The 24,007-nt window shown below is 56.3% G+C and overlaps 5 protein-coding genes across 5 annotated transcripts; 1 reads left to right on the top strand and 4 right to left on the bottom strand.

Annotated features, from left to right (window-relative positions):
* Positions 1 to 2,127: 2,127 nt before the first annotated feature.
* On the bottom strand, positions 2,128 to 3,270 carry B0T26DRAFT_1616 (uncharacterized protein). Its single transcript, XM_060433505.1, has one exon. It carries the CDS (start codon positions 2,918 to 2,920, stop codon positions 2,294 to 2,296), a length of 627 nt encoding a protein of 208 aa, XP_060301846.1. The 5' UTR covers positions 2,921 to 3,270; the 3' UTR covers positions 2,128 to 2,293.
* A 2,506-nt stretch (positions 3,271 to 5,776) lies between these two features.
* Positions 5,777 to 9,298, top strand: B0T26DRAFT_669428 (uncharacterized protein; the record flags this gene model as incomplete). Its single annotated transcript, XM_060439049.1, has 4 exons — positions 5,777 to 6,652; positions 6,741 to 6,904; positions 6,946 to 7,160; positions 7,332 to 9,298. The coding sequence occupies 4 exons, from the start codon at positions 5,777 to 5,779 to the stop codon at positions 9,296 to 9,298; spliced, it is 3,222 nt and encodes a 1,073-aa protein (XP_060301845.1).
* A 1,251-nt stretch (positions 9,299 to 10,549) lies between these two features.
* Positions 10,550 to 12,574, bottom strand: B0T26DRAFT_736082 (serine hydroxymethyltransferase-like protein; the record flags this gene model as incomplete). The annotated part of the gene is made up of 5 exons (XM_060443277.1): positions 10,550 to 11,700; positions 11,756 to 11,893; positions 11,984 to 12,077; positions 12,178 to 12,234; positions 12,359 to 12,574. The coding sequence occupies 5 exons, from the start codon at positions 12,572 to 12,574 to the stop codon at positions 10,550 to 10,552; spliced, it is 1,656 nt and encodes a 551-aa protein (XP_060301844.1).
* Positions 12,575 to 13,425: 851 nt separating this feature from the next.
* On the bottom strand, positions 13,426 to 14,879 carry B0T26DRAFT_1476 (60S ribosomal protein L19). The gene is made up of 4 exons (XM_060433447.1): positions 14,757 to 14,879; positions 14,263 to 14,532; positions 13,991 to 14,141; positions 13,426 to 13,932 (listed from the first exon to the last, which is right to left on the bottom strand). Coding segments are annotated over exons 1-4 (582 nt in total). The 5' UTR covers positions 14,759 to 14,879; the 3' UTR covers positions 13,426 to 13,773.
* A 26-nt stretch (positions 14,880 to 14,905) lies between these two features.
* Positions 14,906 to 23,786, bottom strand: B0T26DRAFT_682448 (armadillo-type protein). The gene is made up of 4 exons (XM_060440744.1): positions 23,464 to 23,786; positions 21,302 to 23,403; positions 16,001 to 21,250; positions 14,906 to 15,934 (listed from the first exon to the last, which is right to left on the bottom strand). Exons 1-4 carry the CDS (start codon positions 23,594 to 23,596, stop codon positions 15,389 to 15,391), a joined length of 8,031 nt encoding a protein of 2,676 aa, XP_060301842.1. The 5' UTR covers positions 23,597 to 23,786; the 3' UTR covers positions 14,906 to 15,388.
* Between the last annotated feature and the right edge of the window lie 221 nt (positions 23,787 to 24,007).

Genomic DNA, 24,007 nt, shown 5'->3' with positions numbered 1-24,007 from the left:
TCCGACGGCCTGCAGAGAAAGGACATGGTGTATACGTACATGTACGTACATTTATGTATGCACGACCCCGTGTTCCGTGTTCCGTGCACAGAGAGAGATTCCGCAGTCGAGGCAACTACCTTAGTTGTCTCGGCCCGCCGCCCGTCCAGCCCTTCTCATCGGACGGATTCAGTAAACCGACCAATACCCTCGTCCCGATCCAGCAACATTTTCCGCCCGGGTGCCACAGCATAGGTAATAAGTACATACATACATACCTACCTATGTACAAGACAGACCGGACAGACACTGTACATAGAACAGCAAGCAAGGGTAGTTGGTTACCTATATTGGGTTTCGTCCGTCCCCGGAAATTATTACCAATTGTCCGCGTCTGCTGCATCATACTACATACATCACATGCGCGGATACTTAGGTATGCTGCTGTCTACGGACCTTGCTCGCCATCGAGGTAGGTACGTAGCCAGGCAGGCAGGTACGTATGCACGGACATCCTGTAAACCTCATGCCCTTGTTCTTATATGTATACATGTACGGACGTACAGTCCAATCCCTACTATGTAAAGGTTTGTTAGCGGGAATGTCTGTTGGCGGGAGACTTTCCAAGACAAGACAGGAAAGCCTTCGGACCTTACGGTTCACCTAAAAGGGGTCTCCTAAAGGGATGCGGTAGCTGTCGTAGGCACTGGTATACACCAGAATCCTCGACACCTGGCAATGCCCTAGAAATACCTGCCTAGGAAAGGGTCTGCTAGCTAGTTTATTTGCCACCGTTTTATTCCTTCCCAAGTACCGCGCCAACAAACAATCAGGGGCTGGGCTGTATTGCTGTCCGCTGCCCTCGCCTGGCATGATGTCGTGTGGAATGGCGTCTGTGCGGAAGCCCGCCATCGCCGTTGAGACTGTAGAACGATGCCCTGATGCCCTGATGCCCCTGTGTGTGTTCTCGCCGAACCCATAGCATCGACTAGTGCCACTGGATAGACGAGATAGAATGGACACGAACAGAAAAAGCGAGTGTGAGCCCGGAAATCCCAGGATCTGCCATCGCGTGGCCTACACGCAGCCTCGTCTTCATTTCCTCCGTGAATAGTATGCTTCCATCTAGATAGGTAGGCGTTTAATCCCGGTCAAAGGATCTCTAGAACCCTTTTCTCTTCAAATTTTTTTTCATGCACCTTGTTGTCCTGTTCAAGCTTCTCCCTCCCAGAGTCCCGACGTCTGAGCGTACGTCTGTCTGTGTCTGTGTCTGTCTGGCGCGCTAGGTAGGTATATCCTCTTTCGGGCTGTGTCTTGGGAATGATGCAACCCGATCGTTCGATCAAATTTGCGTTTGGACACCAAAAAAGGCCCAAGAGTCCAAGTTCCCTTGTCCTGTCTGCTGCTAGCCCCTTGCCTTTTACCAATCTGTCTTTCTGTCTCTTGTCCCTGGAGGTCTCAACCTTGCCGTCCGTCGCATTCCCCGCTGCTACATATCCGTACATATAATTACCACTTACCCCCAGCTACCAGCTTCGTGTGCACTGTCGTCATGTGAGCCCTCACGGACAAGCCTTCTTTGGCCGTTTCTCTGTCTGGCTCTCTATCCCTTGTTCTTCCTTTTAGCTGGGTCGGACATCTGCATGTGGGGTTGTTCATTTCTACACGTGTACATGTTATCCCTACAGAGTACGCAGCCGTAATTGCCCACCCTCGAGCCGTTGAGACTCCCCGAGCGATCCTAGCTATATTTTCGGCTGTTGGCAATGTCTCGTATTTTCCTCCTAGCAGTCTCTCCAGCTCCCTCTTTACTCCTACTCGCCATCCAGTCGCCCGCCAATCCATTCTGCACTAAACACGAACTTCCTTCTCTTATCTACGGACGGATCCGTCCGCCGACGGCGTCCGTCGTGCCACTCAAAATAGTAGGTCTTGTACCTGGTGAAAGATTTGTAACGCAATATACCGCCATCATGATATAGGGGAGGGGGGTTCGCCTTGGGTTGGGCCCTCTATTGGGCCTCCCAGTCTTTGAAGTCGGCGACCGTGCTCGGCGCTTAACCATTCAATCCTTTCAGGCGGGCAAGCGGCGGGGGCCAAAAAAGCGCACAGCCCGAGTCTAGGATTAGTTAAAAATGTTGAAAACTGAAAACCCCCCAAAAAGAAAAGAAAGAGAGACATCTAGAAGTCTAGATCGCAAAAAGAAACCCTCGGGTTCTGGAAGAAGAAAAAGAGACGAAATGGCGTTACGAGTTGCCCAATGACAGCGACTCCGCGGCTCTCTCTCTCACTTAGAGCAAGCTGGAAGAACACGCTACAGCCCGCTAGCTTCAATATCGCAGCACGCCTGTTCGGGCCAACCTAGGTGAGCGGGTGCTGATGTCGGGTGGTGGTTGTTTTCATTCCATGTTCGGATGACGGGCGGCGATGTCTGCGGCAAGGCGCGCGACCTCCCTAGGGTGTGGTGCAGGGAGGTGGTGTCGCTCCTGCGCTCTGACGGCGCGGGGGGTGCCCTAAAAGCTGCCCTCTTCAGGAGCTGGCTCCGGCGGCCTGTGGTTGGCTGGCCGCCAGCATTCAGCGGCGATCCCCTGCCCCCCCCCCGTCGGGTTTGTGGGGTGCGGACAACGCTCCGGCTGCGACCTATCACATCGCGAGAATGGGGTTGTGGCATTGGATTGCCCAGAACCAGAACATGGAAAATTTTCCATCCCACATCAAGTAAATGGTTATGGAGGACCTCGGAAAAAAAAATCCACCGCGAAAGATACCACCAGGAGTAGCAATTGCTGATTCTTACGGCACATCTGAGGTAGAGGGTAGGTATCTTAGCTACCATATAACTGAGGGTACTGGGGTTTGGCGCTACTGGCGAGCGAGCGAGGTAAAATCGCGGAAGGTGGTGGAAAGGGTAAGCGGCAGGAACCGTTGACCGACGTGTCATCGCTCCATCGCTGAAACCAGCCTGGAAAGCACCATGTCGCCTTCCATTATTTTATGTGGCAGACTTCGGGGAGCTTCGGGGTGGCCTACAGGCATACCACGCTATAACATGGCTGGTTTCCATTTTGCTGGCTCTGAAAAAAATGGAGTAACAGGCCGCACCGGGCGATCGGCGTGTCTGGGTCTGACCCCTTCCATAACTCAAAAAGTCGTACGATCTTGTTGGCTCTGTCGATGGTCTCTCCCGCTTGGTTCCTTGTTTGTTTGCAGATCGGTTGTTTGGGAAGCTCGGCGAGAAGGGTTGAACTTTGCCTAGTCGTCGGCAAGTGCTGTATGGCACTTATTCCGCGGGTGCCTGTCTTCGATTGCCTACCTTAGGATTCGGAGATGCAATATCCCACCCTACCTATATGGGTTGACATATCGGCGACAGACATGCAAATACCTTGCTGCTTGTCCTACGTAATACTGCCAATGACACTATTACGGCTGACCGGGGCAAAGCACGCCGCCGAGCCCTTGCCCTTGCAGCGGCTTCCCGTGCACGTCATGTGCGGGCTGGTGACAAGTGAGTTTCCAGGTCGGACAGCGTTAGGTTTTTAGGTTCTTGCCGTTCCGTCGCGACGCAGCACAGAAACCAGGTAGCACGACTGCGTGTACTATGTAAGCATGTCTCTACTGTACTGCACATACTCCATGCCTAGGTAGGTAGGTACGCTGACAGTATTATTATTAGCAGCATCCAGAGTTCAGGCCGCCTGCCCGGGCAGGATGACGTTCCATGGTCATGGCCGGGACGTGCCCAGCGGTTTGCCGGACCCCTGGAGGGCTGGGAGCAGAGGTTCCTGGGAGTTCTGTGAATGGAAGCGGTCTAGAACGCCAGCCTGAAGTCTAGGGAAGCCCAATTCCATCTGCGGTTCAATTTGTGTTATCGACTCCAGCCCGTGCTAAATCCGATTGATCCCGTAGGGTTAGCGGTCGTCGGCTGTCATTGGGGGCTACCCGCTCGCTACCTTAGCTAGCTAACTTTACCCCACCCTCCGCCCGCAACCCTCCAGTTTCTACTTTACAGCACCTTAGCTTCAGGCACAGGCAGGCATTCGTCGCTACGAAGTGATAAAGAGCCGGCTTGCTGCCGTCTGATGACAGGGCAGGCCCTTCCACGGACTTGCTTACAGAAGGCTACCTCAAGCACCCCTCCATCCACCCTTGGCCACCATCCCGCCAACTGATCATCGGCGCTCCCAACCCAACCTGGGCTGTCTGACTGTCTGACTATATATCCGAGGCCGTAAGACGCCGGGACATAAACTGGAATTGGCCAGGGCCAGTACCAGGTTCAGGGCCAAGATCAGGACCAGGATTGTCACTATCAGTGTCGGTGTCTGATGGAACTCCAAGAGAAGCCACCGCAGACAGCGTCTCCACGAGAGCCAACAAGCACAAGCGTTTCCGCGTTTCCTGTCGATGGCTTGTTGCTGATCTCAATTGGAATCGATCGACCCTGACCCCCGCGTTCAACGTTGTGGCCTGCCAACTGGAACTCTGGTCTTGGAAGAGGTGACCGGGGCAGTCCGAGCCCTAACCGCCTTGCCTATCCGGGCACTTCGTACATACACACACATACGCATAGTACATACGTACATACATACATACATACAGACACAGTACGGCAAGCGCATACATATCCAGGGTACCTGGCCAAGACGTCAGACGAGAGACAGACAAAGAGACAAACAGACGCAGACGCAGACGCAGAGACGACATTCCCCTATATCGCTGGCTATTATTGCCCACACATCCGTGTCTAACTTACCTACGGACACGTCCCAACAAAGCCGTGCTTGGCTGACGGGCTTCCTTTTGAGCCAAAAGAGCTGCACACCCCCGCCGCTCTCCATCTTGTTACTCTATCCCTCAACCCGACAGCCTGACAAACCAGTCTAGACCGGCCTGTCAGACTCTCACCAGACTCTCACCTTCTCGCCGATACCTAATCGTCTGTTTGTTCCCTCCTGTGGGTCCACTGCATCACTGGCATCACTGGTGCTGCATTTCCGGACAGGCTCGCTCACACCGTCACTCGCCTATTGCCGCTGTCTTTGTGCTGATACGTCGTTATCCTCCGCCCCATCCGAGACCCAACGTCGGGCTTTTTGCCGTCTCACTGTTCTACTATGAGTAAGGCGCCTCGTTTCTAGGTGACCACCAACCTATCTTACCTTTAAGGGGGCAGGCAGTCAAGGCATCCCAAGGAAAGGAATCCACCGAGCTTGTCTCATCTCGCCACCACCACCACCACCAGCACCACCACTACCACCTTCAAACTACACTTTCGAGACGGGCAATGTAGTGGCCATAAATTAACCAATCACATATCCCACCGAATCACGGGCCGGACTTCCCCGGAGCCCAGGCGCCACCAGGTGGATCTGACGCCGTTGCCACTCAGCGTCCGCAACCTGACTCTTTGGATACCTGCTCGCCCTAATAAGAGCCGTCTCCTATCCGGACTATCGATTCCAGACTTCCAACTCGACACATAGCTTCCACGATGCTGTTTGTTGCCTTCTTGGTCTTGCTGGAATGAGTGTAGGTGACGCCTCATTTCAAAAAGGTGCCTCGTCCCATGCAGTGCTGAGCCCGGTACTGCACGACTGAGTTGCCCCTTCTCTGACGAACCTTCCCCCGGTATCCCCGCCGACAAACCTTCCCCCAGTATCCCCGCCGACAAGTCATGGGGGCGCCTGCTGACTGACTGTGACAAATTAGACACATCAGCCTTGACTGCTGTTACCTGCCACTCGCAGGCTTCCTGTACAACCACCCGATACTATATTTACTGTTTTCTTTCACTATGCCTACCCCTTTCCCCATCAGTCCGTCGGTACTTCCCACCCTGCGGACCCGCAAAGCTCTTCTCGTCTTTGACGTCCAGAATGACTTCGTTTCCCCCGACGGAGCACTACCCGTGAGCGGCCCCGAGGGGTTGCTTTCTCGCATCCTTGCCTTTTCCAAAGCCTTTCGAGAGTCTGGCGCCGGCGACGTCATCTGGGTGCGAAGCGAGTTTGAGGAGCATCGTCCGCTATCCGTCGAGAGCGACCGGATCATTACGTCCCACGTCCCGGTGGTGCAGCGGCCGAGTCGGGGACGTCAGCAAGTATCGATGGAGCAGGATAGCGAGGCCGCCGAGGCCGACCACGAGGCATTTCTTAGTCTCGCCGCTGACGGGGGCGAGAAGCCGGCGTGCGTCCGGGCAGGCACCCGTGGCGCTGAGCTGGCCCCCAGCATCCAAGCAGCGGCCGAGGCGGGCGGCGATGTCATCTTCACCAAGACGTATTATAGCGCTTTTGCCTCGGGCCAGCAGCAGCTCGTCCAGCTGCTTCGAGGTCGGTTTGTGACCGAGATTTACGTGTGCGGGGTCCTGACCAACATCAGCATCTACGCCACGGCATTTGATGTGGGGAGACACGGCTACGGCATGACGGTCGTCGAGGACTGCTGCGGCTTCCGAGACGAGATGCGGCACATGAACGCGTTGCGGCAGCTCATGCAGCTGACGGGCAGCGAGGTGATACCGGCCGAGGCGGCCTTGGAGCAGCTGGCGCCACCGCTGCCGCCCAAGAAGAAGAAGTCAGACACATCACGGTCATCGGCTGTTGGAAGACGAGAGAGGGGCAACGCGGGAGCGACTGGAGCGGCAGACGGGAGTGGTGCCAGCCAGGAATCACCCGTACGTCCCCGCCCTCCATCATCCAGCCCGCAAGACCGGCCTGGGACAGGTCTATCCCCATCTATATCTACCATGACGCTGAGTCTAGAGGGTGATGGCCTCCCTTCAGATACACCCGCAGCGCCTGCCGAAGTACCGAAGTCAGAGTCCGCGATTGAGCCCGCCGAGCCCGCCGCTGCACGGCAGTCGCAACGTCGGCGTCAGCATGACAAAGGAGAGAGCGCGACAGCTTCACCGCCGATTCAACCCGTGGTAGCCGCGGATGATAAGACAGACAGTAGACCGGCCACCAGCAGCAGCACCAGCACCAGCACCAGCAGCAGCAGCAGCAGCAGCGGCGGCGGCGTAACAAAGAAGGGCACAGCTGCGAGTCTCAAATGCGACACGCAGTCTAGAACCAGTTCTACTACGTCAAGGCGCGCCCTGCTCGTTGACGACAGCTCACCCTTGGAAGTCGATCCCCAATACCTAGCTCGGCCGTTGTCTCCCAAGGGCGAGGAGGACGAGAGTGAGTTACATGTGACTGACTCGCTGGCGGCTGCGACCAACCAGAGCAGCCGAGAAAAAGAAGGCTCCCATAAAGGTCCGCCCCGCGTCTCCAACCTGCCTCACCGGCCACTTGCATCGGCTGCCGCAAGCTCTAGCTCGAGCGCTAAACCTGAGCCTACCAGAATCCGAGTAAGAGCCAAACGGCGGCTGAGATCGCAGGGCTCGAACCAGAATTCTCAGACAATGTCACCCGGGACACAAACTCCCAAAGAAGTCGACAAGAAATTGGCATCAGACGCAGACACACCCGAGAGCATACAGCCCCGAAACCCCGAAAATACCGTAATCGCCGACAGCCTCGACTCGAAAGTGACCTCATCGACCACGACCACTAAAGTCACTATTACAACCACAACCACTACCTCCACCACGTCCACCACCATGGTTGACAAGGTTGATGACGGGGATAGGGACGAAAATGCGCCCAAGAATATTACACAAACTTCGGGTGCACACACTGCCGACCGACTAGCCCCGGCCCCCACCGTGTCGGAGCCCTTGTGTGAAGGCGATACTACCATCATCAGCCATGTGCTGCCACCTGCTCTTGCCGACCATGCCTTTGAAAGCCTGCTGGACGAAGTGAGCTGGGCCGGCATGTCGCGGCTGGGCGGCGAGGTCCCGCGTCGTATCGCTGTGCAAGGGGAGGTGGGCGATGAGGGGAGCATCCCCGTCTACCGCCACCCCGCTGACGAGTCGCCGCCGCTGTTGCCCTTCTCTCCGACCGTGCTGCAGATCAAGGAGGCGGTCGAGAAGCACCTTGGCCATCCGCTGAACCATGTGCTGATACAGCATTACCGTACCGGCGGCGACTACATCAGTGAGCACAGTGACAAGACGCTGGACGTGGTTCGCGACAGCTTCATCGCCAACGTGAGCCTGGGAGCAGAGCGCACTATGGTATTCCGCACCAAGCGACCCGACAAAGACGTCTCCAAGAAGGACGAGTCGAATGCACGAGACACGGAGGCGGTGCCAGACAAAGCCAAGCGCCCTGTCGAGCGCCACGTCGAGCGTGTGGCTCTCCCCCACAACAGCCTCTGCCGAATGGGCCTGGCAACTAACATGCGCTGGCTGCACGCCATCCGCCAGGACAAGCGATCGGATCGCGATAAGAGCCCTGCAGAGTTGGCGTACGGCGGCGCTCGCATCAGTCTGACATTTCGGCGCATTGGCACGTTTCTGGACAGCTCCCAGTCGCGCATCTGGGGCCAGGGCGCAACGAGCAAGACGAAAGCCGGCGCGGCAGCCGTAGTTAACGGCCAGACGCCCGAAGCCGTGCGGCTGCTGCAGGCCTTTGGCACCGAAAACCACAGCAGCGAGTTCGACTGGGGTGCACAGTATGGCGATGGCTTCAACGTGCTTCACCTCGGCTCTCCCAAGCGCTTCCTTGCTGGCTCCGCCGACGCGATTGCCAACATGCGTGTCTCTCTGGCGCTCGCTGAGCTCGGCATCGGCGCTGCTAAGGGCAGCGTCGAGGGCGACGCGCGCTTTGAGGACAACGACCCGGCCCGTGCTGTCGTCGAGGGTCATGACACGGTCCTCCGCTACCTCGACGCTGTTTATGGCGCCGGCCGCCGCTACGACCAGCTCCCCGCCGCCGACGTGGCCAAGCGTTTCCGCCGCCTGCAGCAGGCCCTGGACCTGCTTCCCCGCTGGCGCGTGGTGCAGGCACAAGCTGCTGCTGCTGCTGCTGCGGCGGCGGCGGCCGACGATGGCGGCGAGGACGCAGCGGTGGCCAAAGCCGATGCGAAGAAGTCGAGCAGGCGCGAACTGCCTTCGCTCTCTGCGCTCCTCAAGAAGGATCTAGCGGAGTGGGAGAAGTACGCCGCCGAGGCAGCCCCTGCCACCAGCGGCGACGGAACCACAGCAGCAGCAACAGCAGGGGCGACGGTGCTCTACATCGCCGGGGGCTCTCAGGCGTCGCCCGCCGACTTTGCGCTCTGGCCCGTGCTGCACGACATCGTGCGCGTTGCAGGCCGCGGCGACGTTGCCGTGCTGCGCGTCGCCGACGGCCACCTGGCGCGGTACTACACGGCGTTCAAGCCGCGCAGTGCCGTCGCCAAGGTGCTCGGCCCCGCTAGGTCGGCGACATGAGAGGCTGTTGGTTTGGCATTCATGTCCATGTACATATCTATCCTGATTGCATTTTGTTTTGCGGGCCTGGGTCGGTAGAGCAAGCGGGCAAGGAGCACACGATATGATGTATGTATGGCCGTTCCATTTTTTTTATTTTTTTATTTTTTATTTTCTTTTGGTGTATCGGAGAGCCTGCGAAGGCGAAATCTTGTTCTTAGTTGTTTCATGACGGCCATGGCGACGGCAACGATGATAACGATGGAGATGAAGACGAAGACGGAGATGGCGTATATGTGTGGCGTTTGACGTGCCGTTCTTGTTCTTTAAGAAGAGACTAGGTGAAAAGGGAAGTAGAAGTGGAAGTGGAAGAAGAGGGGAGGCTTAGGTGGTGTTGGTGTCTTGGAAAGTCTAGAGAGAGAGAGAAAGCATGCAAATCATTGTGTTTGTGTTTGTTTGTCTTACCAGGTGCTCGGCCGGCATGGGAATGGTTGAGATCTGTCCATTTGCAATGGGAAGCTTTTTTACGCCGGGCATCTAGTTCTGAATAGGCCTGTCGTAATATACAGGCATTTTATTTACCTGCATTAGGCTAGTATGCACAGTACCAACCTGGAAGATACCTTGGGTACCTGGCTGTCGAGGTTCTGTGGCTTTGTAGTGAGCTGTACTCTATCCATCAGCATCAGCAGCCACCAGCCACCAGCCAGATCTGACATGCGCAGGGGGAGGACACAACCTCCCAAACCACTCATTGCCCGGACTACCGAAGCATTGGCTCTGAATACGTGCTGTACCTAGGTTAGTTTAGGATAAGGCCCTTACCTTGGATTGACGAGCGGAACGGATCCGGGCGGAAATACATGTATGGGAAGAGCACCTGAGTGAGTGAGGCCGCAACACACTCAGCACACCACAGGGCAACACAACATATAATAGCACATCACAGCACATCACGACACAGCAAATCTCAATCTCAAATAAAACATATCCATCTCCAAAAAGAAAACCGCATTTTCAACGCCTCATAATGTTAAATAAGATAAGCGGAGTTTGTCCGTCCCCCCCGAGATAGAGATAGAGATAGAGAAGGAACGTGTAAAAAAAAAAGAAAAAGAAAAGAGAAAAACAAATAATTACTAGCCCGAAATCCCGCTAAAGTCCTCCCTACCCTACCTGAAGAGTGACTGTTAAACTCATCCCTTCCCAGCCGCCCTCCTTCCCACACCTCCAAATACACTCTTCCCACTCAACCCCGTAACCCTAGCAGTCCTACGGCTTGGCCTCCCACGGAACGGGGTAGGTGCCGACCCAGTCGGCGACCTCGCTGCGCAGCTGGACAATCTCGGGGACCGTCTCGCCGTTGCCGAGGTACTCGAGGAACGTCTTGACGCGGCCGGCCGTCTTGGCCTCGCCCTTGTCCTCGGCCGCCTTGCGCGCCGCCTTGTCGATGCGCACGGCGATTGCCACGGCGCGGTCGACAATGTCGGCCACGCGTGTGAAGTCGTCCTCGCTGAACCCGCGCGTTGTCATGGCCGGCGTGCCCATGCGCAGCCCGCCCGGCACGAGAGCCGACCGGTCGCCCGGCACCGTGTTCTTGTTGGCCGCCACGCCCACCAGCTCCAGTACGCGCTCGACGCGGCTGCCGTCGACGCCCTGCGGCTTTAGGTCTGCCAGCACCAGGTGGTTGTCCGTGCCGCCGCTGACGAGCGTGTACCCGAGGCCGCCCTTCTCCTTGGGCTCGCCGAGGCGCCGCGCCAGCGCCTTGGCGTTGGACAGCACGTGCGACTGATACAGGCGGAACTCGGGCGACTGCGCCTGCTTGAGCGCCACGGCCAGCGCCGCGATGGTGTGGTTGTGGGGTCCGCCCTGGTGGCCTGGGAAGATGGACGCGTTGATGGGGTTCTCGAGGTTGTAGAGCTCCTCGACGCCGGTGCGGGGGTGGGTGCGTCGCACGCCGCGCCGGAAGAAGATGAGGGCGCCGCGGGGGCCGCGCAGCGACTTGTGGCTCGTAGTCGTCACCACGTCGGCGAACCCGAACGGCCCTGGCATCACCTTGGCGGCGACCAGGCCTGAGATGTGCGCCATGTCGGCTAGCAGGTAGGCGTTGACCTTGTCGCAAATCTCGCGCATGCGTCCGTAGTCGATCAGCCGGCTGTAGGCTGAGGCGCCCGCGACGATGATCTTGGGCCGGAACGCAATCGCCAGCTCCTCCAGCTTGTTGTAGTCGATGTGGCCAGTAGCCTCATCGAGGCGGTACGGGACCGTCTCAAAGTACTTGGACACGAACGAGATCTTCTTGGTCGGTATCTGGTACCCGTGCGAGAGGTGGCCGCCGTGCGGCAGGTCGAGTCCCATCAGGCGGTCGTGAGTCTCCATAAGAGCCGAGTATACGTAGAGGTTCGCAGGAGCACCCGACAGCGCTGCAGGCCGTGTCAGCTCCCCTGCTTTCAGAGTCAAGAAGTACGGCATGCTCACCCTGAACGTTGACACCCCACTCTTTGGGGTCTAGCCCAAACGTCTCCAATGCTCGCTGTTGACACAGCCGCTCGGAGGCGTCGATAAACTCGTTGCCGCCATAGTACCGAGCACCGGGGTAGCCTTCCGAGTATTTATCTGTGACCGAGCCCGTTAGCTCCGAGCTCTCTCGCGAATAGCACCTCTTTCCATGGGTGCTGCCAAATACGGGAAGCTCCGGATACGCACTTTGCATGGGACTCCCTAAGGCGTCGAGGACGGCCTGCGAGGTGAAGTTCTCCGACGGAATCAGGTTGATGAATTGCTTTTGCCTGACTTTCTCCTAGAGATCCGCAACAATGCGCCGGTCAGCGGTGAGGTTCTCTTCTCTCGAACTTGCGGAAATCACATCTCCGAATCAGAGGGGCGGACGAGGAACCAACCTTTTCGACGATGTCGTACATGATGGGATCGGCCTGCTGCAAGTGGGCAGCGAGTATCTGCAAGCACCCCAAAAGCAAAGTCCCAGTCAGCCAAGTGTGCAAGAGGTAAGACGAGGTCGTGAAGTCTGCCAGTCGGCCGGCCCCGTCTCGGGGTCGGAGTGGGCCAGACTGGAGAACGCACCCGTTGCTGGCTGTCATTGCTCAGTGACGAGACCGACCTCCTCGAGATCGGGGCATTGCAAGTCCGCCTCTGCCTCTGCCTGTGGATGTGGATGGCCGTGGACAGGAAAGTTGACGTCGCTGGTGCTGCCGCTGGCGTCGCCGCGGATGCTGCACCTCGGAGGGCACTGGTTCGGACAGCTGCCGAGGTTCGGAACGCTGGGATCGTGACAGACATGGCTGGCGAAAAAAAAAAAAAAAAGAGGGGAAACTGGGCAAGCTACGTCAGTGACTTGACAAGACGAAAAAAACGGTGAAAAGCGGAAGACGGCAGAGCGGCCAAACTTACCAATTGCCTAGAAATCGTTGGTGCTCGTGGCTCTCTTGCTGTCCGGTCGAGCTTGGAGTCGGTCGAACACGGAAGAGATCCGAAGGCCGAGCGACAGGAGACCTGAGAGGGCGAGAGGCTGGAGGTTCGAGGCCTGCTGATTGGCGAGGGGCGTTGTGCTATCGCGGGTCGGTATCGGTCCCTACCAGGGCGGACAGTTATAGTGGAGCTACAGAGGCCGACTTGTAGGGAAGCTTTGACGGTTCGGCAGGGGCGAGCTAGTGTGTGCACGGGCCAGGACAGGGAAGCCGGTATTAAAGTCGGCCACAGACCCCGTAGCAAAGTCCACTTCTCCTTCTTTTTTTCCCCAATCAACTACAATTGGGGGTGATGAGCCCGCTTCCAAACGACTGATCCAATGCCTTCCGCCTTCACAGGCTGGGAGGCGTGACGACATGTCCTGGCACAACTTCACCACTCTTCGAGGGGCAATTTGAAGCAATCTGACCCAAGCCTTTGGTTGATGCACGGCTGCGCATGCAGTCGCCTTCTTGCCTCGTCTTTGCACCTAGATAGCTGCTTCGTGGGGATGAGAGCTGGTCCGCCGGGAGCTTCCCTGCGTGACGCTTTGTAGTAGTGGGAGGTGTCTCACTAGATTTTGTGTGGGGTCTGCTGTGTTTGGACGAGGGATGTGCGTTTAGTTATGGCTCCGTGATGTTTCCTCAAATGTTCTGTACGCACCAGCTTGGACTCGGACCTGGAGCATCAACATTGTTGGACGCAGTTGCATGGACGTGGCCAGAACCTAATTATCAGAGCAAGTCACGAGAAACCACCTCATGCTTGGTTCATCACCTCTTGAATTCTCTCAAGGATATATCACTGCCCTGGCAAACCCATAGATTCCGTTTTCAATGCCGTACATGCAAGCCCCGATCCTGTCCACACGTGTGATATGCCACACGCTGCAAAGAGGACTAGACCATCTGGAGCGGCGTCCACGTGCAGCTTGTAACAGGTAGAGAATGCGACCAGAAAAGACCCCAACCGATTACTCCGAATGCAAGGCCGCCGAGAAGTCCGTCTGCCATTCAAATCACCAGCGAAATCTACTTGGATTCCTCCTCGCCCTCGCCCATGATAGCACTCCGCTTCGCCGCCTGTCTCTCCTGCTTGCGCTCGCGCGCAGCCTTGGTGCGGGCACGCTTGGCGTCCATCTCCTCCTTGATCTGCCTGTCGCGGGCCTTCTCGGCCTTGGCCTTGTGGATCTGTCATGGCCGCGTTAGCATTCGGCATAGCCTGGCCGACCGAGGATGGGTAACGTACGTGCTCAACCAGACCGCGCTTGTGCTTGAAGGTGTTACCCTTGGCAAGGTGGTACAGCTCGTGGTAGAGGTGCTTGTCGATCTTGCCGCTGGCGCGGTACTTGACCAACAAACGGCGGAGGACGCGTTGACGGCGCATCCACAGAACCTGCCTGTGTGAGGTGAAAAAGACTTTAGTCAGCGCCTGAAATCTCACTCCTAGAAGCTGTGTGAAGGCCTTGATCCCTTCCACAATATCCTCCAATCCAACGCGCTGATAGGGGTATAACGTACTCGGGCATACGGGCATCGGCAGTACCCTTCCGCTTTCCGAAGCCACGGTGGCGACCGATTCGGCGGGCGAGGTTCAGCTCACGGGCGCGCGACCGCGAGTGCATGGTGACGGGTTTGCGGATGATGAGGCCATCGGCAACGAGCTTGCGGATTGTCTGGCGAGAGTTGGCATTGCTGATCTCGCTGACCTCATTGGGGTCAAGCCAGATCTTGCGCTCGCCGCAGCCCAACACGGACGAGGCGAGCCTCTTCTGGGTCGTCAGATTAACCCTGCGCAGAGGGAAAAAGTTAGCATTCTGCGGTGTGAAGTCGTCGCTCGCGCGTTGCAAATGTCGGAGATGGTGACTAGAGGAGCGTCATGACGATAGGGTTTGAGGGTTTGCCCGTCTACTCAATCTCCGGGGAGATTCTGGACGCGAATCCAACAGAAAACCCCTTTCTCCGCAGTCTCCAATCGCTCATGAATCGGTAGGACGGTGTTTGAGGTCACTCACATCTTGAAGGACTGCTGTGGTGATGGTTAGTCAGGTCGTTGTTGTCGAGAGATTGAAATTTCCGCTGAGGGGAAGTTCGTAACCTCGAATTTCTCGCTCACCAGTTTGTGGGTTTCGGTGGTGGGGCGGGCTGCCGGCTGCAATTGGCGAGGGCTAACGAGCAGTCACGTGCTCGGTCCTCCATTGTGCCAGAAGCGGTGGGGCAAGGCAGGATCGATGAGCGCAAAGGAGCTAGGGACGCACGCAACCATTGAATAATTGCACAGTGCACAAAGCTTTGACGCTGGGCTTTCAATTCATCAACGTTGAAAGATCAGTCTCAGGACTTCTTGGTCTGGCTTTCGCAACAATTTTAGCATAACATTTGGGCCAGACGGTAGCCACGTGTATACGGATATCCGAGCAGGGAAAAGAGAGTATCTGTGTTTGCCCTATTTGAGCTCTCTCCATCATATATCTTTTTGATGGGATGTTCTCGGGATGCAGAATAGCGCAATGCCAGCAGCCACATATGCGTAGGCATTGGAGACTGGCCACGACAAGCAACGGCATTCTTGACATGCAACAAGATTTTATTCACACACAGCCTTTTTATACTAGCCATACTCTGGAACCTTGGCACGTTTGTTCCCTCACTCGTCCTCAAACAGAGACCCGACATCTACCTTGCCCACAGACATGATTTCCTTTTCGTCCTCGGCCTCGTCGTTGGACAAGCCCAGACCGCCCGCGCCGCCCTCTGCTTCCCTCCGCTCGCGAACCTGGGACCCGAGCCTCAGCGCCACGCGCTTGAAGTAGTCCTGCATGCTGCGCTTTGTGTTGGGCGGCAGGTCCGTCGCGCCAATCCACTTGTCAAACACCTTGCTCTCTTCGTCTGCCACTGCGAACAGTTGCACGAAAGCTGCCTCGGCCGCCAGTTTGACCGGAATTACCATGTCTCGTACAGATGCAAACACAGGAGGGGCAAGTAGTCCCAAATGCGGACGCGCCATTTCCGTGTGGGTGCGAGCCAGCGTGCGCACCAACACAAGCGCCAGCCGGCGCGAGTCGGTAGGACTGCCAGGAGGGATGATGGCCGACAGCGTTGAAAAGATGGCCTTGGTCGTTTCAAACCCCTTCTGTGCTTCGCTGAGCAAGTACTTGCCTGCTGCGAGGATGAAGTTGTCGGCAATAAACGGCTTGTTAGAGGAGCGCCATGTTAGCTTATGTGTTGGCTTTGCAGGTAGCCCGGTAGAGGAACTTACGGTCTTGCTTCCCATTCCTTGGCAGAGCAGCTCGGGCAAGTCGTCAAGCAGCGGGGAATCCAAAATGGTCCCAGGGCTCTCAAGAAGCACGGCGTTCAACGAAAGCACGCTTGTGCTGCTGAAGTCTCTTGTCATGACCCTGTTCTTTATCAGACCAGTAGCCACGTCCTCCGAGACATTCTTGACCAGAGCCCCAAAGAGCTTCGCATATGTAATGGTCAGAGTCAAGTCGCGCTCATCAGTCTCCACATCGATAAGGCTTAGTACTGCAGCACGAGATGCCTCGCCCATGTTGGCTCCTGCCTTGCTGATGACCTCGTAGAGAGCCTTGAGCATGGCTGTCCTGACACCTTGATCGGTTGTCTTAGAACCAGTCACCAGTTCGGCAATGAGAGGATCGACACGCGGAGTGAACTTGATAAGCGTGCCAAGAGCTTTGGCTGCGCGGCTGCGCAGAACATCGCTCGATGTATCAGCCAACGACTTGGCAAACGTTCGCTGCAGCTGAGGCAAGAAGGGCTTGAGGGCCGTCGGCATCTTCTCAAGGAGGTTGTTGAGTGTGATCAAGATAGCCGACTTGACGTCCGTAGAGCGTTCCGAGACGACACGGATGAGTGGGCCAGTAATCTGGGTGACAAACGGCTTCAGGGAGGCTTCGCTGGTCCTGTCGACAATGTCTGATATCGCTAGAGCGGCAGAGACCCTCTGGTCCGCTGTACCGTTCATAAGACCCTGCAGGAAGATCGGAAGAATGCAGCTGATGCCCTTGGGTAGCTCGAAGCCAGCCAAGTTGTGGCCAGCAACGCCCACAAGAAGCAATGTTTGTCGGGTAGACTGGACGAGCGACTCCATCTCCTCCTTCTTGAGCCTCTTTGTGAATTCGCTGAGCGCACTCCACGCTGCCTTGACTACCTCTATATCTCTATCATCGAACGATATCAGCAGAGAGCGAACAATGTCCTGATTGTACCGGGAGTAGTCGGAATCAGATTTGGCGAAGAAGGTAGCGAGATGGTTCCCAGTTGCGGTTCTCTTGCGATGATCTTCGTGCTTCATGAGCTGCAACATGACGTTCATGACCACATTAAGACCATCGTACTCGTCGATGGACAGGACAACGGTGTCAAAGGAAGCATCAAGATCATCACGCAGATCGTCTTCTGTGCAGTTGACGATGTTGTCCATGAGCGAATTGATGATACTAGGTAGCCGGCGGTTCATAGCCGCACCAGCCACCTTGGAAAGCGAAGCCAGGGCCTTGGCATTGAAGGCAGAGATGGGCGGCGCAATGAGGGTGGGAATGAGATTAGGAAGGATGATGTTGGACCGCGTTGTGTCCGTAAGTAGAGTCAGGAGAGCCGCGAGAGCATTGTCGGCCTGGTCCTCACCACGAAGCAGGCTGAGCAGGAACGGAAGCACTTGATCCACAGCACGCTTGCCGAGAATCTGCTGCAGCGAATCGAAAGCTTCCGCCGCGGCTTCACGTACGTCCTCGTCCGAATCCGTGAGAGCAGTCCGTACGACGGAGATGAGTGTCTTCTCGTGGTCCTCGAGAGCTTCAGGCGAAGCAGACGAGATAAGCTCCTTCAGAGCGAGGCAGATACCCTGCTTGGCATCCGCATCCGTGGAAGTTTGGAGACCTTCCTCGAGCGTGGGGAGTAGAGTGGACAGCACACCATCTCCTGCCTTTCTGATCAGCTCTCCCAAAGCATTGCTCGCAATAACCTTGTGCTCCATGCTCGTGCTGCCAAGACGGCGAATAAGAAGCTGGGTGAGGGTTGGAACAAGCTCTTTGAGAATGCGTGGGCTGTGGACAAGGGCTTTCCACACATTAACGGCAGCGGCTCGGACAGCGCTGGAAGTGTCGCAGCGGCAGACATAGAGGGCTGAGAGAATCTTGTTGCGCTTCTCCTCGCCAAGGATTTCGCGAAGCGAAATGCCAGCCTCCTTGCTGTTGTCTTCCTCCTCTTCCTCGTCATCGGTCGCCTTGATGCCTGTAAGATTGAAGAGTAGGTCGCCAACCAACTCGACAGAGCTAAGACGGATGCGGTAGCTGTCATCAGCCAAGCCACGCTCGAGTTCTGGGAGCAGAAGATCGACCGCTCGGACGGCAAAATTCTTGACCAAGAGCCGACCGGCGCGCAACGCTGTCTCTCTGATAGATTCGACGTCATCCGCAAGGCCCGATAGAATGGGAGGAATAATCTTGGCAAGGTAGTTGGCAAAGCTGTTGCCAAAGCAGACGGGCAAGAAAATGAAGAGCGACATAAAGCCCTCGCGGACCGAGGGTTTCGACGACTCGACATTCTGGAGGATGGTGGGAAGAGTCTCCTCCAGTCTGGAAGTTCCCAAGCCAGCAAGGACCTCGCTGAGTGCCTGGGCCGAACCAAGTCTGTCGCCAGCACCGGTTTCGGACTTGAGGGTCTGCATGAGGCCTGGGATCAGGTCTGGCAGCGCATCCTCGCCCAGCTTCTCGACAAGCGAGCCGAGTGCCCGTGACGCGGTCGCGCGAGTTGTTGGTACCGGATCAACAATAGCAACCTTGAGTCCTGCAACAAGTACAGGCAGATGCGACACCAGATCCTTGCGCTCCGTGAGATGAGCCAGACTGCCAATGACCTGTGCAGCCTTGCGCTTCGTGTTCGACCGGTCGCTCAAGCCACGCTGTAGAATGCGGCTGACAAGAGCCAAAGAAGGCGCGTCCAGATAATGCACAAACTGGACCTTGATGAGGGCATCCAAAGCCGTGTCGGTGTATTTGGTTGGATCACTGAGGGCCTTGAGGAGAACATCGACGAGACTGTGAATCTCAGGGTTGTTGATGACTTCACCAAATCTCTTCAAGCTCTTGTTGGCTGCCGACCGAACCTCCTTGTGACTGTCGTTCAAGACTGCGGTTAGGGGCGGGATAATCTCTGGCAGGCTTTGCGCTAGCTGCTCGGGGTCTAGATAGGCCATGGCGCCGAGAAGATCACATGCTCCTTTCTTGCTTCTCCACTGGTCTTCGTCGAGACCGTCAAGAAGAGTCGGCAAGATCTGCTTGACACCGAACGAGCTCAGCTTGGCGAAGCATGCCTTGGCCGCCGCCAGTGCGGCGTCGCGCACGTTCGCGTTGCTGTCGCCGAACCCGGCAAGCAATTGCGGCACGATCTGGATCACATAAGGCTCGAAGATTCTGCCAAGAATTGTCGAGAGAAGCTCAAACGCAATCATAGCTGCTTCTCGCTGGTTAGTCTCTTTCCTGTCGAGTGCTCCCTTCAGAGTGGTCGTAATGCGGTACTCCCTCAACACACTAATGCCTCGTCCGAGAATAAGCCCAGCCAGACCGTATGCGGCTCCTCGCTGAACGGCATAGGCCTTGGATGACAGAAGTGTGTCTAGGATCTGATCAAAGTACTTGGACGACTTGTCTCCGCAAGTCCGAACTAACGGAGGCAAACATTCTGCAATTGCATACTGGACGGATTCAGAAGGGGTGCTGAGTGTCGCCAGCAGTCTTTCGATGACAACCGGTATCTTGGCATCGCCGGGCTTGAGATGCCGGGCCAGTGCACCATACATAATAATGACGGCCTCGTTTACGCGATCAGCAGCCTCGGAGGCCTTATCGGGGGCCTCGAGAGTCCGCTCAAAGGTCTTCATCAGCTTGTCCAGCATAGCTTTCCCATGGATCTCAATGGCCGTGTTTGCGGCGTCCAGCATCTGTGCCCGCACTGTGGCATTCTTGTCGCCCAGCGGCCCTTGTTCAACAAGCAGGTTGAAGAAAGCATCCAGTTGAGGTTTTGTGAGCTGCTCAGAGAGCTCCTTAAAGGCCAGGGCGATTCCATGTCGTGCCTCCCACGGATCAGACAAGTCCATCTTCTTCGGCATTCCGAATTCGTCGAGCTGGGGAAGACGCGGCTTCGCAAACTCGATATACGACAGCCTCAGTTTCTCGAGAACGAGATCAACCGTCGAAGGATGCTGGCTCGAAGCTGCGGCGAGGGACCGCGCAGCGGCCCGGCGAAGTTGCCCATCTTTGCTCTCTAGGTATGGTAACATCTTGAATGGGAGCTCTTTGGTGATTTTAAACTCGCTCTCCTCCCATATTTCTTGACCAAGCTCCACGTTCTCTTCGACATCCTCATGAGCAGCAAGCCAAATCTCCTCTGCATTTTCAGAGTCACTCATATCAACCTCTGCGCTTATCGCCTGCAGCACCGCGGTTCGGACCCCTGTCTGAGGAACGATAGTGCCCCGAGCAAGAACGCCTATTTCGGCAGAAGAGATGTTAGGGGCGATGCAGCGGACCATATCGGCGAGGCAGTCCTTGAGAATCTTGTAGTGTTGGCTGTAGAGCTGCATCGATGACACCAGAGTCGAAAGGACCTCTGCACGAGGAACGGCTTCATCCGCGGCGACTTCTGTGTGGAAGGAGAGAAACTCAATCGCAAGCACCAGCTGAGCATCGCGATCATCGGCAGTCGCGGCAAAGCCGCCTTTTTGGAGGACTAGGAGGATGAGAGGGAGCGCGTAAATAAGCGACACCGTGTCGAATGGTCGCTGCTCGCCGGAAAAGCGGAGGCGGAAGAGTACCCTGGTAACGAGATCCTCAAACGGCTCTTGAGTCAAGTTCTCGGGGAGTGCGGAAACCTCGTGAGCACGCAGAGCAGCCGCGCCAATGAAAGGCCGAAGGGAGCCGAGGCGAGGAGCAGTTCGTTCTGAGCACGATACATATGCCATCGGCCCAGTCTCTCCGGTGATCAGACAGGCTCCAGCATCAATAGCATCCAAGGTTGCCTTGACCGCGTGGCCCATCCATCGAGTGGTATCCGTTGGGGGCCCAGTCGCAAGCCCTTTGACGACACCAAAGCCGCGTAGTAGTCTCGCCGCAATGTGGCGGACATTGTCGCGGATCGCGGCCTCCTTTTTGAGTTGAGCGTTGACTTTGGCTGTCTCTTCCGCTGTGAGTTTCTTTTGCGTGCCCTTCTTTTGCGCCAGCTGTTCTCTCAGCTCCTCCTCCCATTTCAATGTGTGGTAGTCTTTGGTGTTCTTGTTTGGAACAACGTTCTGCTTCTTAGCCAAGACGTCGACGAATGCCGTTCCTTCTGGGGTGCGGAAGATTGCAGCTTCCAGAGGGCCAATTTTGTGAACGTCGGAAACATCTAGATCTTCTTGAATGAGGGTGACAATACGGGGAGTCATGGTTTCAGGGGCCACGAAAACAAGTTCGGCGGCTGCGCTGCAAGCAGCTGTCTTGACCGCAGAAGACTAAAAATTGTTAGCGAGGCCTCCTCTATTTTATCGAGTGACAAGACTTACCTTTTGATCGAACCCAGTGCGGTTCAGTATTTCGTCGACCAGCTCCTGCTCATATTTCTTACCCAAGCTTCCAGGGTCAAGCTCGACCTTCAAGCACAAGTCAATCCAGCTTGCTCGCGGGATGAGCTCCGGCCGAGCAAGGACAACCAAGGAACGCATTTGAGATTCAAGATGGGACTCGTTGGCATCGGCACCCGCACGACTAGCATACTCTTTGCGAGACAGGCATATGGACTTAAGCACTAAATGCAAGTTAGAATTACCCGATTTGGCCAATGCAGCAATGCTCTCCCTGTCGGCCGCCTCCGTGGCCTGAACCCATTGCCACATGCCGTCAATAATTGCGTCGGTTAGAATGGATGAAGAGCCCTCCGAGTTGGACGCCGACTCGGCATAAACGTCAGAAAGCGCATCCATGGCCTCCCGACGCACAGCCGGGACGGTGGTGCTAGCGCAGATAATGAAAATAAACGCCTGGGCCCAGGCAATTCTGACGGGCGCGCTGCTGGAAACGACAGCAGGCGCAATGGCAGACAAGGCCTTAGTGAGCCATTTCAGGTCTTCGTCTAAGAACTTGCTGTATATCCGCGGGTTGAGCAAGAATGACGGCTTTGGCTCAAGCAACAAGCTGTTCTTTTGTATTGCTGCCTTCTTGGAAAGCGCATGGAGGCTAGAGGTCTCGGGCCGTTGGAGGAGAGACCCTACGGCGCAAATAACCAAACCGGCTGTAACGATCCCATTCTGCGAGGATATGGCCGGGTTGGCGACAGCCTCGTTGAATGCGGTCAGCAGGGGCGGGATGATAGCCTCGGCGAATCGCACAACATTCGGCGGGAGGCTTGCCCGGTCCTGGCTGAAGGTGTACAGAATCTCGCCAGCTCGGATGACCCAGATTCGCCTTACTTGGGGTTTCTTGTCAGCCAGGCCTTTGACGTAGGCATCAACTAATGCCTTTGGAACATCGGATTCGGTGGGTAGTAGTGCAATTGTGCTCGAATTGAGAGCAAGGGTCTCGGCATTTAGGGCCGCCTCGTTTCCCTCCTTCCCTGCCAAGGCAGAAAGGCCTACGGCAATCTTTGTTGCTATTCCTGTTGACGAGGGCAGAGCAACAAGAAGATCAGAGTGCAGAATCCTCTGCTCGGGAGATGGGAGCTTCCCTGACTTTAGAGGGCCGAGAACCTCGTCAGCAACAATCTCGAGAGCTGTGAAATCCCGGCAACTGGCGACTATCTCCTTAAAGGCTGCTATTGCCCCACTTCGAATGGCGGCATTGGATGATTTGAGGCTGGATAAAAGAGGCTTTACAAGCCTAGCGCTCAGCGCCTGGGAGAGGTCGAGCTCCTCGGGGAGAGAGTGGACCAGGGTGGGGATGATATCAGCGAGTACCACTTCAGGGGCTCTCAGGAGGGCCTTCTCGAGCGCAGGGAAGACATCCTTGTCCAGATCCTCGAGAGATACAAAGGCTGCGAAAAGGTCTCCCAGACCGCCAGCGAGGTGTTTTGGAATGGGCGTCCGAGAACCGACTATTTCACGGGTGTAGAAGGCGAGGTATTCAGTCTTGAGGTTCGCGACGACCGGTTTCGCGTCCGGTTTTCTTGAGCAGACACCGGCGATCACGCCAAGAAGCACGGCATTTTTGGCGGTTGGCTGAGCTCCTTTGGCAGTAAGGGCCTGAATTGCGGCTGTGATGATCTTCTCCTTGCCCTCTGTCTGCACTAGCTTCCTGAACCCCCTCCGTGTCACTACTAGGGCCGAGTGCCCGAGTGTGTTCCTCGCCGTGGGTTGGAGGCATTTTTCTATGGCGTCTGCGTCAGCCAGGACGATGTCGTTTGCGAGCTTGTCCCACAAAGGCGTGCCGACAATTTCCTGCATCAACAGACTGCACCACTCGACCAGCACAAAAGCGCTCCCGGGCGCAATCCCCGGCTTCTGTGTTTCCCTGCGAATCACGTTGACGAGGGGCGCAAGCACATCAGCATCGCCAATCTTGCAGACGGAGACGAGGCATTTCTGGACGGCCTGGCGGGAGGGGCGGTCGCTGTAGAAGGCATGTGTCCAAAAGAGGACCTTGAGGAGGCCGAGGGTCGCAGCGCGGTCGAGGGCTGGCACAGGAGCAACGCTCATTAGCTCAGGTTCAAAATGCGATACGGGCCCGGTCTCACATTCTTGCGTCAGCTTGTCGTCAATTGCGCGTAGCTGGGCGATTCTCGTCGAAGTGGACGACGAGGTGATGGCGGCAGCTGCTTCCCTCAGGTTGAAGCCGTCTAGGGCGTCGTTGGCAGTTCCTTCAGTCATGGTGCAGCGGTTCTCGTGTCTAGTCGTGTATTGACATGGTCATTCGCTGGGGACTCGGGGCGGAACTGGTGTATCGCTCGTGCTCTGTGCCAAGTCGCTGGGTAGGTACGGTAGTTAGATATTTGAGATTACCGTCGTCAACATCTGCAGCTGAATTTCGGCGACGACTCAGAATTCACAAAGTGGGTAGGCGCGGTTGCAGCTGCAGACGCTTAAGCGGACTGTGCTGCCTGCTAATTGACTTTTACAGTTCCCCACTACAACCCCGCCTTCTGTAACCTGAGAACCCCGCTTATTAAACTGCTCCCAATAGAATAGAGCTCGAATGTCTGTCCTTTGCTAGGCTTAGGTTATAACATCGATTTAAAATGTAAATTTATAGAAGTGCTTTCAGGCGTTTGGCACTCAGGA

Source organism: Lasiosphaeria miniovina (assembly GCF_030549165.1).
Source record: "Lasiosphaeria miniovina strain SMH2392-1A chromosome Unknown B0T26scaffold_1, whole genome shotgun sequence".
Classification (NCBI taxonomy): domain Eukaryota; kingdom Fungi; phylum Ascomycota; class Sordariomycetes; order Sordariales; family Lasiosphaeriaceae; genus Lasiosphaeria; species Lasiosphaeria miniovina.
This window is presented reverse-complemented; position numbering and strand designations above follow the sequence as displayed.